The sequence below is a fragment of the Diplotaxodon limnothrissa genome, linkage group LG11, assembly GCF_057381915.1.
Source record: "Diplotaxodon limnothrissa isolate DT_005_m linkage group LG11, D_limnothrissa_male_GT1.1, whole genome shotgun sequence".
Lineage (NCBI taxonomy): Eukaryota > Metazoa > Chordata > Actinopteri > Cichliformes > Cichlidae > Diplotaxodon > Diplotaxodon limnothrissa.
Window position 1 is genome coordinate 9,285,831 of NC_140606.1, and position 16,492 is coordinate 9,302,322.

Below are 16,492 nucleotides of genomic sequence, written 5' to 3' on the forward strand. Positions count from 1 at the left end.
GTGTTTACTATCACCCATCACAGATGAACTACACATGCGTTACTTGCTGTAAAGAAAGTTGTGTGAGCAGGCGTAGAGATTAATGCTTAAGGTTCGTGTGGCCTGTGATGTCAAATTATCGGAGCTAGCGATGTGGCCTAGCACACGATAACGCCTAACTCACATTGTTAGTCACGGCTTTGGTAGCTTTGAATGATAACTGGTAGCCGTGTTTCTTTTTAAATCTGTAAATGCTGTAAAACATTATAGAAGTGAGCCAGTGGGGCACGGCTGTGTCTGAGAGGGGGTTTAAATGTGAGTCAGCAGCTCGTGAGCATCACAAAGTCTCCATCAGATGAAGTGTTCCTGCAGTGGAGATGAAAGGCAGGATAACAATAGCAACCATGCACATCTTGTCAAGCTAGGCTGGATTTCTTCTGTTACATCTAATGCATATGCCCTGTGCTTTTGCAAACTGCAGTGAATCTACTTTGAGCCTGGATAGTGTGCATGTTTCTGCGGGTCCGGTCGCTTTAAACTGTTGGTGATAGATGATGAGCTTTAAATATTGTCATACAGAGTATTGTTATTGATGCTAAAGATACCTATTGATACCTAAAGATACCTAAAGATAAATAGCTTGTAAGCAGTTGTGTAATGATACATCATTATTTATAAGATGCTGTATGGTTTTTATTTTTTTAAATTGGCAAAGTCCATCTGCTTCTGACTAACTTTTATATAACTGTTGTAGAAGAAATTCTAGATTTACCTCTGGAAATGTAATGGGAAAAGGGTGTCAGTCCCCTTAGAGGTGTATTTTCAAGTCTTGAGGTTATGAAACTCAGCAGTTCTCTGTAAAACCAGTTGCAAACTCTGCTTCTTTCCCAGCGGATTTAGATAATTTTAAAAGGTTGCTCATCTTTTTTGGGGAAAACTTGAAGTTTTGCAAAGCAGCATATGCTTATTGAGCTTAAATCTGGCTGTGTGTGATCCAGTTATGGCCTTTACTATACTTCTCCAGTATAAATTTGCAGTTTGGTACCCCTATCTGTAAAAATAGTCAGTGGGTGCATGAGATGATCCCAGTTCAACCATCCACTTTAAACTTATCACGACAAATGGGCATGGCATGCAGTTTATTAGTAATTTTCTATTTTTCATCCTGGGAATAATTACTCCCCAGCCCGAAGCGTTTTTGCTTTTACGCGTCGCTGCTCGTTTTACAACCTCCTTGTCGCTGTTTAATCCACAGACTCTTGACATGGGGAGTAAAATGTCCTTCAGCAGAGGAAGCAGTGACCAAAATACAGTCTCTGAGTTAACTTCTGTGGCACCTCAACCTCGCAGTTCCAATCATGCCTCTTCGGACTGCAAGCAGGTAGCCAGTAAGAAAGACAAGTGGATGAGCTTGTGCTGTTTATTACAGTATACAGCGTCATTTAAATCTGCACTAATGAAGACCGCAGTCTGATGTGTTGTGTTATGAAGTCATGCATCTGTGCATATGTGAATATGCACGCTTAGTTTTCCAGTTTGAACCAATTTTGGTAGATATATTTGTGCAAATATCGCTCTATAGTTTTTGAAATGTGCAAATGATTCATGTTCATGTGTTTATTCTTTCCACCTTTAATAAACATGCTTTTCCAAATGATTTGTGCAACAAAAAATAAAATCATTAATTCATTCATGTTCACTCTTCTTTTTACTTCCACAGATACCCGAAGGTAAGACATGCAGTGAGGGAGACGTGGACTCCAGGCGGGGAGATAAAATGAAAGGGACGGCGTTGAAACAGCCTGGGAGCCGGGAGTCTGATGTTCATGTCAGCTCTGAAAGCGCTGGTGAGAGAAACTGTCAGCGCAGTGAGGCAGTGCCCTCGCAGGCAGAGGTGGAAGCAAAATCTCTGACTCCTGCTAGCGTGTGCAGCTCTGCAATAGACAGCCAAGGGAAGCCCGTGATCATCCACAAGAAACGTGGGAGACCCCGTAAAATCAAACCAGCCCCGACTGAAGACAAAAGAGGTCCAGATGCTGCAGATGCTGTTCAGCATAAGGAAGTTAGCACCACCATACCTTTGCCAGCAAGTGTGGAAAACCACAACAGTGACGATTTGCCTTACGCTGTGGATAGTAAGTTAATAAATAGTGCGGCTCATAATGAGATGCCCGCTCCTCAGCCTGTCCTGGATAACAACGTACAAGTCGCTGCTCCTTTGCTGCCAAAAAGAAGACCAGGAAGGCCAAGAAAATCAGAAATGGCAGCTTTTCAAAACCAGGTTTCTATGGCTGCTCCTGGTTCTCATGCTAATAAGTTTAGCAGTCCTGCACGAACACTGAGGAGTAGGGTGGAGCAACCTACTTTGATGCAGGATGATAAGTTAGAATCTCATAGCAAGAAGGACAAGGAGGATCTAAAACAAACTGAAGCGGGGACTACAGAAAGTACTCGTACATCCAACTCTAAAGGTGTGAAGAGACGAAGGACTAAGTTGCAAATTGATCAGCAACTTCCAGCAAAAGTGTCCAAGCTGGATGAATCCCAGGAGGCCTTGCTGACGTTGAGCACTGACATAGACTGCGGAAAAAGCACAGAGACAGAAAAACAGTTGGACACTGACAAACATGAGACTGATTCAGATGTGAGGGATGATCAGCTCCCACTGCATTCTGGGGAAGGACTAGAGCAGGAGAAGCAACAAGACAAAACTGCATTACCAAAAGCAGAGGTGAATTCCCAGCCTGAGCCTGAAGCTATTCCTTCAGACAGCTTGAAAGAATCTGATTTGCCAAACCCAACTCAGACTGATAACCTTAAAGTAAATCAGTCATTGGACATAAATGGCAGCGAGGAGTCACCATCAGAAACACCAGACTTCTCAGAGTCTCCAGCAGATGCAGAGCTGCCAAAGCCCTCTAGCACAGATACCCTGACTCCCCCTGAGCAAATGCGGACATCTATTGGGGCCCCGTTTGCTGTCAAAGCTGAGAATTTAGAGCTGGAGCATTTAAAACCTGCGCCCAGGTCAAATAGCCCCAATTCTTCCCAGCACAGCACCACTCCCTTAGTTAAATCTGAGGTTCCAAATGTTGTTTTTCGACGCAAGAGAGGTGGTAAGAGGAGGAGGATGGTAAACAAGGTTTTATTACCAAGAGAGCGTCTTGTAGAGAACCACGAAGCGGGTAGTGACACCCAACCAAAAACAAACTGCAGTGATGAGGAAAAGGAAGCTAACGCCAATGTTGGCGAAAATGTCATCTATACTAAAAAGGGGGGTAAAACCCTGTTGAAATGTGGTTACTGTGGTCGTACTTTTAAGTTTCTGTCTCAGTTCGTCATCCATCAGCGCATTCATACAGGAGAGAGGCCGTTCAAGTGTTCAGAGTGTGGCAAGGGTTTTAGCAAAAACTCTAACTTAAATCTTCATCTCAAGACCCACAGAAAGAGCAACATATATCAGAAGTGCCCATATTGCAAGATTAAATTCTCTTGCTCTGAGTACGCTGCACATATGGAAATGCACGCACACGAGCTGAACGAGGAGTGTAAGAACAGCAAGGCTGAGGAACAGAGCAGAGAACCAGCAGAGGAAAGCAGCAGGGAGCTGCAAAGAGCAGTGGAAAAAAGAGAGAAAAAAGTCTGCCAGTACTGTGGCAAATCATTCCCATTTCAATCGGCGCTCATAAGACACGTCCGAGTCCACACAGGAGAGAAGCCTTATAAGTGCGACATCTGTGGCAAAGCTTTCGGGCAGGCCTATTTCCTCCGTGTTCACGAGCTCACGCATTGGTCTGTGAAGCGTTACAACTGCACCCATTGTGAAAAATCATTTACTCACTACAGCAATGCAAAAAATCACTCATGTAGACCTTTGGGAAGCGATGACAACGCGCAAGAACACAGACGCCCAAAGCCTTCGCTAACGTACACATGCCACATCTGCAAGAATGTTTTTGACCATTTGCAGGAGTTCAACACCCACATGCGAGAGCACACCGGCGCAAAGCTTTATCGCTGCTTGTACTGCGACAAGCTGTTCGGTGTGCTGTCTGAATTCAACGCCCATCGCAGTCAGTGCAGCGTGGAAAAAAATGCCTCCAGCTCTGCGATTAAGGAGGAGGAGACTGTGTCGTTAATTCAGTACACAGTGCCTGCGCTCAGGTGCTCATCGGCGCACAATTCAGCTCTGGTGGCAGCTGCCAGCTGTGAAACACAGAAGAAACAGCCACAGATCATCTGCAAGAAACGCTCCAACAACTTGAAAAAACCGTTCCAGTCCACGGTCATACCAGCTCACAGTCTCTCACACCTAGTGTCAAAGTTAAACAAAGTAGACAACAGATCAGATCCCAGGAGATATCTGTGCCCAAACTGTGGGCGACTCTTCAGACACATGGGCAGGCTCAGAGCCCACATGCTCACACACGCCCCAGGTCAAAGCTACACCTGTGCCTGCTGTGGTAAAACACTAGGAAGCTGGAAAAAGTTGTGGCACCATCAGAGAATTCATCGTCACAGGGATGGCCGCTTCACGTGTCCTCAGTGCGGGCAAGGTTTTCGGTTTGTAGAGCCTTACAAAAAACACATGAGTGAGCACCCAGAGTTCCAGTGGGTTCAAGTCAGGCCCAAGAAAGTGTTTCTGCCTTATCAATGCGAGCGCTGCAGGTGCAGCTTTAAAACTCTAGACATGCTGTTTAGTCACCAGCTCTGCCATTCCTCAACGCAAGACATACGCAAAGACTCTGATTTTGATTTATCAGTAGATGATCGCAATGCACCGTCAAACACGAAAACGCTAAACCCTCCCACCAATAATGGCATAGAAACATTACGCCAGGCTTCTGAGGAAATTAAATCTCTCTCAGATCCCTTATCTAAATATCCAGACCCGGTTTTTCAAGAATCAATTGTGACTTCCTGTGTTCAAAGCCGGGATCCTGATTTGGGTAATTCTTCTGAGCATCCCAGCAGGGCAAACGTAGTGCAAGATAAAGAGGCCAGTTGTGACAGTGTAGGTAAAAATGGACTTGGAAAACCCATTACCCCTTTAAGAACTGTGAAGAAACACGTGACTCAGAATGCCAGCATGTCAAATGAAAAGCCTTCAGATGGTGTGAGCTGTGCTGTGTGTGGAAGTTCCTACGCAGCCATTTCAGACCTTTATCAGCATTATTTGCAGCACGCTAGAGGCCAGGTGTAATGATTTTAAATCAAAATACATTTCAGTGGCCATCGACGTTCTGTGCCCATCACGTTTTTCCACTCTGGGGTCCTTGTGATCCTGTATTAAGCTACATTTCCACACAAATGTCCCAGGAAATTTCAAGGCACAAAAAGCTTTCTTCAGACTGTTGGTCGTCTGCATTTCCACCATGATTTAAAGAGCTGTGAAGATTAGGCAAATTAGGCATGCCACTATATTGCAGATCACTACTTCAGCGTAGAGCACACTAAAATGTTGATGTTGTAATGTGAAATGAGGGAGGTGAGCGCGCAATTCTTTGTCACTAAATAGACATGCAGTCATCACAAAGTGGATCCAAAAGGTTAGATTGAACATATTTTGTGAGGTATTGCAGCATATTGTGATGTGAGTGAGAAGTGCAGTAGTTGCAGACGTGAACCGAAGCCCCATTCACAGTAATACCGCTTAGAAAGGATGTTTTGTTAGGGTAAATGGTAAATGGCCTGCATTTGTATAGCGCTTTTCTAGTCCTTAAGGACCCCAAAGCGCTTTACACTACATTTAGTCATCCACCCATTCACACACACATTTACACACTGGCGATAGCAAGCTACATTCTAGCCACAGCTGCCGTGGGGCGCACTGACAGAGGCGAGGCTGCCGGACACAGGCGCCACCGGGCCCTCTGACCACCAGTAGGCAAACATGGGGTTAGTATCTTGCCCAAGGATATTTGGCATGCAGCCAGGAGGCAGCCTGGGATCGAACCACCGACCTTCTGATTAGTGGCTGACCTGCTCTGCCACCTGAGCTACAGCCACCCAAAATATTAAATATTTCCTCAAAACTCTAAAATATTGCAGGTCCCTGGAAAACATCCTGATTTACTGCGCAGGTTCCTTATTCTTTGGGAAACCTGTGGTGGAAATGCAGCTTTAGATAAATCCCCAAAAGTAGATTATGTTTATCTGGACGTAGAGCTGTGGGAGAAATGTTTCATCACTAATCCAAGCGACTTCTTGGGTCTCAGCTCAATGCCGGTTTCGTTGGGTTCATTTTATGAGAGAAGACAAATATGCAAAGTACATTTTCTTAAGTTTATTAAGCAGTTAAAGGTTCAAGTTAAAAACAGCTGTGGAAATGCAAATGTACTGTTTAATATGTTGGGGAAACCTGCAGTCAGCTGAGACTGAAGAAGTCACTTGGATGTCACACTGAAAACATCACGTCCAGATGAACTGAATCAACTTTTTGGGATTTCCTTACCTGGATGATTCAGCATGCATCAAGACAGCTTTGAATAAAGGTAATGAAATGTTGTTGCACACCTGGGAAACTTAGACACTCAAGTGACTTGGAAGGTTATGCTCTAATCGTTTAGTCAGCCGTTTGTCAGGTTTAGACAACGCCTGCGGCTAAAAGCCACTAACCTTCCTTTTAGTATTCTGTAATTAAATTCGTATAAAATGAACAGAAGACATGTAGATAAAGAGAGACGTGCAAATTTGATACGAGTGCTCTGTGTCAAATTCAGTTTAACCAGAAGCCACCCTGGGATTATGCATTATGCCTATTTCGCAGCAGCCACAGCAGATAGTAGGGAGAGACAGGTGTCACTAATCTAAACGCATTATTAAAGCTTCCTGTCTGTTTAGCTGCTATTTTAAGTCAAATGGCTGCTGTGAAATAGGCCTGTTGGATACATGTTTATGATTTTAGAAATTTTACTTGATGTAAAAATTTCTAAAATCATAAAGAGAGTGCTCCTTGGATGGATTTTGTTTTGCTTTTGAGCACATTATTCACTATTCTTTTGAACCGTCACATTCTTGCCGCCTTACATCTTTCTCATTTTACAAATTGGAGAAAATACACTGTGCTCTGTGGGGGGGGACACAGTACTGCTCCCACTAATGAGGCATGGATTGACTGACTAACAAGTAAATACAACATATTGGACATTGACACTGTGGGTTCAGTATTAAAATCTACTTCATGCAGATGTTTTCTTGGCTGTTACAGTGTACCGATTACAATTTTGTTTTGTTCCACAACAATAACGTGTTCTGGCATTTTGTATTTACATTTTAAGAGTGACTATCAGTTTTACTCGTGAATCATTTTGTGAGCCTGTGTGATAAACTGAATTATTGCAAAGTTTTTCAATAAATACTGACAAACACACACTCCTCATTTGTTGAGCCAAGCTTGTTTTGTTGAACGACGATCACTGTTTACAGCTTTTGGAAAAGATGCTTTTTCATGCTTTGTGTTTATGTCACGCTTGAGTTCAGTGGAGTCCTTTAAACCAGTGGTCCCCAACCTTTTTTGCACCACGGACCGGTTTAATGTCAGACAATATTTTCACAGACCGGCCTTTAAGGCCGCGGATGAATACAACAAAATAAAATGATGCGACCAAAACAAAAACTGCGGTATTTCGTAATTATAATAATAAACGCGGATTCACTGTGTAATTGTCTAACTTCATTAGCAGCTAACAATAAAAACCCTGAAAACCATAAATTTCACACCCGAGCCTCTCGCGGCCCAGTACTGGTCCGTGGCCCGGGGGTTGGGGAGCGCTGCTTTAAAGAATTATCAATTCAAAGCAGTTTCTGAATGGACACCTTGCAGTGTTGTAAATAATTTTCTTCTATAGTTTGTCTTAATTAAATAAACATCACTTTTGTAATCAAATCGTTATTCTTTATTTTTAAGTTATATCGCCTTCTCCGGCATGTTTTCGCACTGAAAGGCAATAAGTCAGATTGATCAATAGGTACCGAGTTTGTGTATTTAAGTTAATAAGGGGTCTTAATAAAATATTTTAAAGCAAAAACTTATAATTGTAGTATTTGACCATCTTTAAAAGTATTAAATTATCATCAGAGGAATAAAAGCCTTCAAAATATTGTTAGACCTACCATTTCCTTGTTATTAGATAACAAGGACACCAGTATCTTTGTCCTTTTTTTTTCCACTGTCTGGAAGATAAGGGCAAAGTCCTGATGTTTATGTATCCCACTGAAACCCAAATACTACTTTTATTATTGTGTGATTTAAAAAAAAGTTGGTATACTATAATGTGTGAAAGTATTGAACTTACCCTCATTTCTTTATGTTTTGCTTGGAAAATGAAGAATATCTGTGGAGATCTACTGAAATATGTATATTTCAAAAAATATGAATGGGAAAGACTGAGTTTGTACGATTGCAACAAGTTTGAAAATCAGTATTTGGTATGATCGCTTTTATTTTACAACACAGCTTAACCCTATAATGCCTTTCTATCATATTTAATACATGGGTTTCTGAGACTTCTATCTCATCAACATGATCAATAGTTGATATAATTTCAAAATGTTATGCACAAAAGTTCTTTTTGTCTAAAATTAACATTTTTGTTAACAAAACGTTGCCAATCTATCGAATGTGATACAAAAAATAAATCATACACAACATGATATAGGAAAAAAAAAAAGTTTTGTGGATTTTGTTATAACGATTAATAAACATCTCAGTTCCAAATAATTAGAAATTTCTTTCTTACAGGGTTAAACTCTCTTAGACAACCTTTATTGTCTGAAGACGTCTTCAGGATTGGGCTTCTTGAAGGACATTCACAGCTCTTCTTTGGCTGTTGACTTCATTTTGTTCTGTTCTCAGGATGATTCCACACTGCATCAATAATGTTGAGTCTGGGCTCCGGGGAGGCCTGTCTATGGCTGATAGTGTTTCATTTTTTTGTTGTATTTTTCTATCCAAGTATGCTTTTTCTGCGTTGGCATTATGTTTGGGATCATTGTCAATTAGATGCCTTTCAGATCGTATTACATGGTGCAACAGCTATATGCTAGCTATATACTAAAGGTGTTATAGTGTTTCACAACCAAATAATAACAGAAGAACAGTTGATAGTCAAACAAATTGCTGCCATTTTAAACCCACTGTGACAATCTGTTATCTGACCAGCGTGTGAAAAGACATCTGGTTGATAAAGGTCAGTGCTTATAATCTAGGTTTAGTCCTACCACCAGTCACATACACTTCATTTATAAAAGATTTGAATTAATGATGGAAAAACTGTATAATTATGTAGCATTATATTTTATTTTTTATTTAACCTTTATTTAACCAGGAATGTCCCGTTGAGATCAAAGACCTCTTTTTCAAGGGAGTCCTGGCCAAGAGGCAGCACATTTCAAGACAAATACATACGAACAAACAAAGTTAAAATTACACAAAACAATTACACATTATTGAGGCAGCCTGTAGGCCTTTGAGTTTAGTTTTAAAAACATTTAAAGACAACAATTCAGTTAGTTTCCAGTCTTTCTGTAACATGTTCCACGAAAAAGGCGCAGAGTGGACAAAGGCTTTCTTACCCAGCTCTGTGCGGACAAGGGGAACAGACAACAGCAGCTGATCATTTGAGCGCAAGGAGTAAGAACCACTATTTGTCCTTGTGACCAAAGTACAAATATAAGGAGGCAGCAATCCAAGCATAGCTTTGTAAATAATACTCTTATACTCTTAGTGTCTCTTCACAAAGAAGATACAGTAAGTGAGAGACAAGTATAGTGCTAAACAAATGTATTAGACTAGACACCTGCCATAAAGATAAGAAAACATAAAAAAAAAATTTTTTAAAAACTGTCAAAAAAAGGTTTACATTTTTTAAATTATTTTATTATTTAATAGGAAAATATTTAATTGAACTCCTATTTTCACACATTGTATCAAATTTGACCCCGCACAAATAAACCAAGCATCACATTGAACCACAAAAACACGTTTTCTGTTCAGAAGTACAAGTAAATGAGTGTAATGTGGAATCTCAATAAAACAATAATAATGTGCTTTACTATTTTTTTTCTGCATTTTTGTAAAACTTTGAAGTTGAAAACTCATGGATAACGACAATAATTATATTTTAGTGGAAACAATACAAGTTTGATTAAAGAGCTTGAGCATACTTAATTCACCAGTATGTGTCAAAGTCAAAGTCAACTTTATTTGTCGATTCTGCCACATGTACAGGACATACAGAGAATAGAAATTGCGTTACTCTCAATCCCTAGATAAATAGCAAATGAACATTTAAATATATTTAAATATAAAAGTGATTAAAAATGCAAGTAAAATAATTAAAAAGTAAAAATTTAAATAAATACAATTTTACATATAACAAGAAAGCTATACAATATACAATATAATGGGTAAGTGACATTGAGTGTAAACCAGGCAGAGTAGTGCAAATAGGCAAATAGTGCAAATGGAGATTTAGTAATGTACGGTAAGAGAAAGTGTAACAACAAAGTCTTATGAGGTAATGGCAGTCCAATGCTCCACAAAGTGACTGGTAACTGGTGCAGGCCAGTGAGTGAGTCAGAGAGTGTGTGTGTGTGTGTGTGTGTGTGTGTGTGTGTGTGTGTGTGTGTGACAGAGTTCAGTGAGACCGTGGAGGAGAGAGGGGAGAGGGGGCAGAATCGGGAGGGAGTTAAGCTTCCTGACAGCCTGATGGATGAAGCTGTCCTTCAGCCTGCTGGTCCTGGCCTGGAGACTCCGCAGTCTCCTCCCCGACGGCAGCAGCTTGAAGAAGCTTTGCATTGGGTATGTGATGTGTGATGTGTATATATATACTGTGCTGCCTGTGGATCTCTTTGGATAATTTGTTTTTATTATCTGTTTATGAAAAAAATTCCAGACTTACAGACCAAGAGTGTAAGACTGTGACTTCAATTTAAACATAAAATTATTGTTTTCTATAAAATGTATACACACTGCTGAATTAAAACCAATGACTTTAGAAAACTTTTATAGAGTCATTGACCAAAACAAATATTAATGTTTATAAGGTTAATTAATGCATTACCACTAAGTGATGAATGAAAAATTACAATTTTATTTATAAAGTAATCAATCTATGCAGCTCGCTGTGGTCTTAAATGTAAAGTAGTTAAAAAGAACTTAATTAAATCTTAAATACTAAAAAAAAATATAATTTTCATTTTTGAACCACTGTCTTATGCTAATTGTTAACAACATGTGTGATTATGATTTATCTGCTTTACTGATGATTCTTGTCATGATTTACCCAACAGCACAAAACAAGGAACAACATGAAATGATGTTGACTATTTATTTATTTGAATCAGATTTCATAGTTAATTATACAAGAAACTTTAGTTAGAAAACTGTAGTTTCATTTAGTTGTTAGCCATGGTGTTGTTGATCCAGCTGTTGTAGTTGCAGACCTTGGTGTAGACTCCAGGCCTGTTCCTCTGAGCACAGCCGTAACCCCAGGACACAATACCCTGCAGCCGGCCATTGCACACGACGGGGCCACCGGAGTCACCCTGAGGCACAGAAAAGACAAGTGTGAGCAGAGGTGTTCTGAAGTTTGGTTTGTCCTAAAACAGTCAGGATGGCTTTAGCTCATACCTGGCAGGAGTCCTTGCCTCCCTCAAGGAATCCAGCACAGAACATGTTGTTGGTGATCTCTCCAGGATAGGAGTTCCTGCAGTCTCTGTCACTCAGGATGGGGGCATTCAGGCACATCAGACGGTCAGGGTAGTTGCCTAGAAGGGGCGGGAAAAAAGTTAAAAGTTATACAACTCATACATCAACATTTACACTTTTTTTTCTGAATGTGTGACTTTGACTCACTTCCACTGGTGCTGGTGTTGCCCCATCCAGAGATCAGACAGGAGGTGCCGGCACTGGCACAGCCAGAGGGCAGGGACACGGTGTTGACGTAGCTGTTCAGGGTGGCGGGGGTCTTCAGCTTGATCAGCATGATGTCGTTATCCAGGTTGTAGCTGTTGTAGCTTTGGTGACGAATGACCCTGGAAGAGCTGATGAACTGCTCAGTGCCCTCATTGACAGCAATGTTGTGCTCACCAAGGCGCAACTGGATGCTTCTGCAGGGAGAGCCAGAAGAGGAATGTATTCAAGTAAAGTGTCTACTTGTTTGGTTAGTATGCCCTTTTAGAGGGGTTAGCAGCCCTGCGTGCATTTTTTCATTAGATTAATTTGATGAATGCTCTCTGTACTTACGACTGGTAGCAGTGAGCAGCAGACACGACCCAGGAGCTGGAGATCAGGGAGCCTCCACAGAAGTGATAGCCAACGTTCAGAGAAACCATGTAGGGCACAGAGTTCTTTGTGCACTCATAGCCTCCAATGATCTTGTCATCGTCAATGGGAGCAGCATCTGCAATACAGAAGGAGAGTTCCAGTGTTAAACTCTCTGTTCAAATGATCAAATCGAGAAATTTTGTGCAAAGACTTACATGCTGCAGCAAACAGGGCAAGGAGAATGAAGTACTTCATGTTTGTTTTCTGTGCCTGCAAATCTACACATAGCAGAGGAGTGTGCAGCAGCCTTATATACAGATGTGCAGCCCAGCTTCACAGCTCTTTATCTCAGTCATGCTCCCACGTATTTTTCCATGTGCCATGCACACTGATTAAATATTAGCCCACCTGGGAAACAGCAGCATGTTTAAAGATGTCACTCTGCAACATGTTATGTTTTATCCTACATGAGCACTTTTAAGATCACTTCAATGACGGTTTTCGCTGACACACTATGTACAAATTACTGGAGAAATATTTACTACAACCTATTTAATTTTGCCTAATTTTATTAAGTTTGTAGTTAATCATACTTTTTAAAAACCTTTTTGTGCCCAACAAAGAAACCAAGAACAAGTCAACATTTTAAAGTTCAGCGCATGAGTGTGACTTATACAACAGTTTTTAGCATGACATGTAAAGTTTTGGTGGGTTTTTTCCCCTCTTCTTTCTTTCTTTGTCCCCCCCCCCGCTCTGCTAACACAACATAACTTCTTCCTGTCATCAGACATGTTCACACAATCCAACACAGATTCTTGCATTCTTTGATTTAAAGCCAATGCTTTACAGTAGGCAACATTTTTCTGATAATAGCCATTTGGTTTTCAGGTGCTTTTTTGCTTCCTTGGCATAATAGCATTAGTTAACTCCTCCCAGTAAACAACACACTCAGGCTGAAGGCTTTTGACACTCACAGTCCAGTGAAGCTTTTACAGTAATTTCACCTGACAGCTTTTAAAATCCTCCTTAGGTTTTGTTTTTTTTTTATTAAAAAAAACAACATTTACTTTCCTTAACAGCTCCATCCTCCTCATGACCAATCAGGCCATTTAACATGTTTTTATAGAGAAACTTAAAATGCCACTTGTTATGTACACGTTGCTTGTGTTAAGTTGGACCAGCATTTTGCCTAGGAAATATTCCTCAGAGGTTTTGGTTCATGATAGCATGAAACAGATTTGTCAGCTGCACATCCATGATGTGAATCTTCCTTTCCCCAAAGGTGCTCTACTTCATTGAGATCTGGTGACTGTGTTGATCATTTGAGTACAGTGAACTCACTGTCATGTAGAAGAAAACAATTTCACATGATTTGAAGTTTGTGACATGGTTTGTGATACTGGTGGAAGAAGCTATCAGAAGTCAGGTGCACTGTGGCCATAAAGGCAGGCTGTGGTGTTTAAACAATGCTCAGCTGGTATTAAGACCCCTAATGGGACCTGGGGTGGTTTTCTGCTATTCATGTGCATTCAACATGTGCATTCAGAAATGCTCTTCTGCATATCTTGGTTGAAATGACTGGTTATTTGATTCTGGCTGTTCTCCTGTTTCCTCTGACATCAATAGGACACTGCTGCTCATTGAATATTTTCTTCTTTTTGACTATTCTCTGTAAATCCTAGAGATGGATATGCAGAAAAATCCTGCAGATCCCAGTATGTCTGTGAAAACTAGGTCTAACCTGTTTGACACCAACACGTATGCCACGGTCAAAGTAACTTTGACCTTTCTTCTGATACTAAGTTTGAACTTCAGCAGGTCGTCTTAACCATGTCTTACATGCTTAAATACAGGGACGTGCAGAGAGGTTTAAAGGGGCGGGTGCTCAAAGTTAAAAAGGGGCACATTGAACCATGCTGAATAACAACAACACACATTCATCAAGAATCTAATATGGGAAGGGCAGGGCTGTGTTGATCTGAGACTGTAGACATTAAAAAGTCCACAGGAGAGATGGTAGCTGATTAAACAAGTGTCATGAGATAATAACAAAATGCAAAGATTGGTGACAGCGCTTGGAACCATAAGGCAACGAAAAACTGTGACATAAACTCGGCTCTGCCTGTGAATCACTCTTTGCTTCTCTTCTTCCTTCCTTCCCATCATTTCATATATCACTCTCCACTTGCTGTCTATCTGAGAACAAGGCACAACTTGCTATTGCAATAAACTATAATCTAATTATCCACACCTAACAACTCTTGCACTTAATCTATAATAAAATGATGACAGAAAAATGTTATAGCACTGCCTTTAGTAGCCTCATACAGCTCCTACTATTTCCTCCTCATGTCCTTACCAGCCATGTCTGCACAATGTTATATCATGAGTAATATTTTTTTAAATCCAGCTAAATAAAACACACACATGCACACACAGTGACATTTTAGACCTTCTTCAGAATACTGTATATACTATGGGCATCCTTACATTATTATTTATTACTAGAGCTACAATAATAAAGCAATGAGGAGGGGGAAGTAATAAATATGAAATAATGTATTTATGATGATTCCATTTGTTTCACTATCCACTCTGTGCAGGGCAAAGCTTATTACATGTTTAAACTGTAGAGATACAATCATTTTACTGCTGTAAAATCCAACTTTTGTCTTATTTAAAATATAAATCTAATATAATCTGCTTCTTAATGTATGTTCTTTAAAATACAGCGTGTGTTTTTTAATATATTATAATTATAATAATTATTATGTGGACATGCATATTAGATCGTTTTTTAGTGAAATATAATCCCTCCAGAAAGGCAGGAAAAGCCCGGAAACTTACTTTAAAACTAAATATGTTCCCTAAAACGGTGACAGAGCTACAGACCCATGACAGCCAGGTAGCCAGCAGCTATGACCAGCACTACTTGTGCAGTTAATAAAAGGACAGGTAATGTTTGTCGCGCTGTTGCACACACAGCACGCTCGTTTGTTTCAGTTCGTCAGTTGCAACAAGACAGCTTACCAACGTGTACGTAATAAGCTAATACTCCTGGGTGCTACACACTACAGTGTACGCTGTACACCTACTTACTGGGTTTGTCGCATCAGTCTGTGTCTCTGAGTTAACTTGTGTTTCTCCTACAGCTCCGGACCGCAAAAAATGCGCGTGCTCTTTGTGAGCTCGTTCCCGGCTCGTAACCAGCGCGTTCTGCCGTCGAGGGCGATCATTGGTTAAATGTGATCATGTGACTGATGCAAGCCAGATCCTTTTAGATTAGATTAGATTAGATTAGATTAGATAGAACTTTATTAATCCCTCGGGTCGGTTCCTCTGGGAAATTCGATTTCCAAAAAAGCACAGCACCGACAGAAGTTACAGAGTTACAGAATATATATATATATATATATATATATATATATATATATATATATATATATATATATATATATATATATATATATATATATATATATATATATACACACACACACACACATATATATAAATACAGAGACAATATAAATAAAATATACGAAGGGGATAAATAGAATAAATAGGAATAAAAATAAAAATACAAGTGAATTGCACATTTCAAGTATTGAGTCTATTGCACCGTTGACTATTTAGCAAAACTATGATTAATAGTTAAATATTATTGTTGAGGGGCACAGACAGGACTCCGCACGCACACACACATAAAAAAAATTAATAAATAAATAAAAAAAATTTAAAAGTTGCCTCAACAAAAGGGCACTTTGGGCACTCATCAGGAAAGGGGCGGGTGCTCAAGCCCCTCTAGCCCCCCCCCCCCCCTCTGCACGTCCCTGCTTAAATACACTGAGTTGCTGCTATGTGATTGGCTAATTTGACATGTGCGTTAATCAGAAGGTGAACAGGTTAACCTAATGAAGTGGCAGGAGAAAACAAAATAGCTTAAAACAAAATAGAAAGGGCAATCACAATAACAAAGTGTAATATATAAAACTGTTCGTACTTTCAGAACTGAGAGTTTTCGGGAGTTTATAAAAATATCATGAACGACACAAAGCAGAAAACAACAGAGACGTTTTATTAATAAAAGTAAAATTAAAAACCCTCCAAGTCATCTGTATACTGTGTGACATCGCGATGTGCCTGTCCATCATCGTTAAACGGATGAATTGATAGCTCTTCAGCTGATTGGTCCTGAGCTTGCACCTTCAATGACGTCAACAACAAGCGACTGTCCTCGGT

General features: G+C 40.2%; 2 protein-coding genes across 2 annotated transcripts; one reads left to right on the top strand and one right to left on the bottom strand.

The window, feature by feature from the left end:
* Nucleotides 1-1,213: 1,213 nt before the first annotated feature.
* On the top strand, nucleotides 1,214-5,521 carry LOC146622303 (uncharacterized). The gene is made up of 2 exons (XM_085365039.1): nucleotides 1,214-1,360; nucleotides 1,700-5,521. Exons 1-2 carry the CDS (start codon nucleotides 1,244-1,246, stop codon nucleotides 5,180-5,182), a joined length of 3,600 nt encoding a protein of 1,199 aa, XP_085221165.1. The 5' UTR covers nucleotides 1,214-1,243; the 3' UTR covers nucleotides 5,183-5,521.
* A 5,783-nt stretch (nucleotides 5,522-11,304) lies between these two features.
* Nucleotides 11,305-12,524, bottom strand: LOC146622304 (trypsin-3-like). The gene is made up of 5 exons (XM_085366148.1): nucleotides 12,466-12,524; nucleotides 12,230-12,386; nucleotides 11,840-12,093; nucleotides 11,615-11,751; nucleotides 11,305-11,529 (listed from the first exon to the last, which is right to left on the bottom strand). The coding sequence occupies exons 1-5, from the start codon at nucleotides 12,503-12,505 to the stop codon at nucleotides 11,380-11,382; spliced, it is 738 nt and encodes a 245-aa protein (XP_085222274.1). The 5' UTR covers nucleotides 12,506-12,524; the 3' UTR covers nucleotides 11,305-11,379.
* Nucleotides 12,525-16,492: the final 3,968 nt, after the last annotated feature.

Excerpts from the sequence above, each read along its gene's own strand:
- LOC146622303 (XM_085365039.1), top strand. The coding sequence starts at position 1,244 with ATGGGGAGTAAAATGTCCTTCAGCAGAGGAAGCAGTGACCAAAATACA. Across the intron at positions 1,361-1,699 it reads CCTCTTCGGACTGCAAGCAG|ATACCCGAAGGTAAGACATG; the intron begins GTAGCCAGTAAG and ends TTACTTCCACAG.
- LOC146622304 (XM_085366148.1), bottom strand. The coding sequence starts at position 12,505 with ATGAAGTACTTCATTCTCCTTGCCCTGTTTGCTGCAGCAT. Across the intron at positions 12,094-12,229 it reads GCTGCTCACTGCTACCAGTC|AAGCATCCAGTTGCGCCTTG; the intron begins GTAAGTACAGAG and ends CTCTCCCTGCAG. Across the intron at positions 11,530-11,614 it reads GAGGCAAGGACTCCTGCCAG|GGTGACTCCGGTGGCCCCGT; the intron begins GTATGAGCTAAA and ends TCTGTGCCTCAG.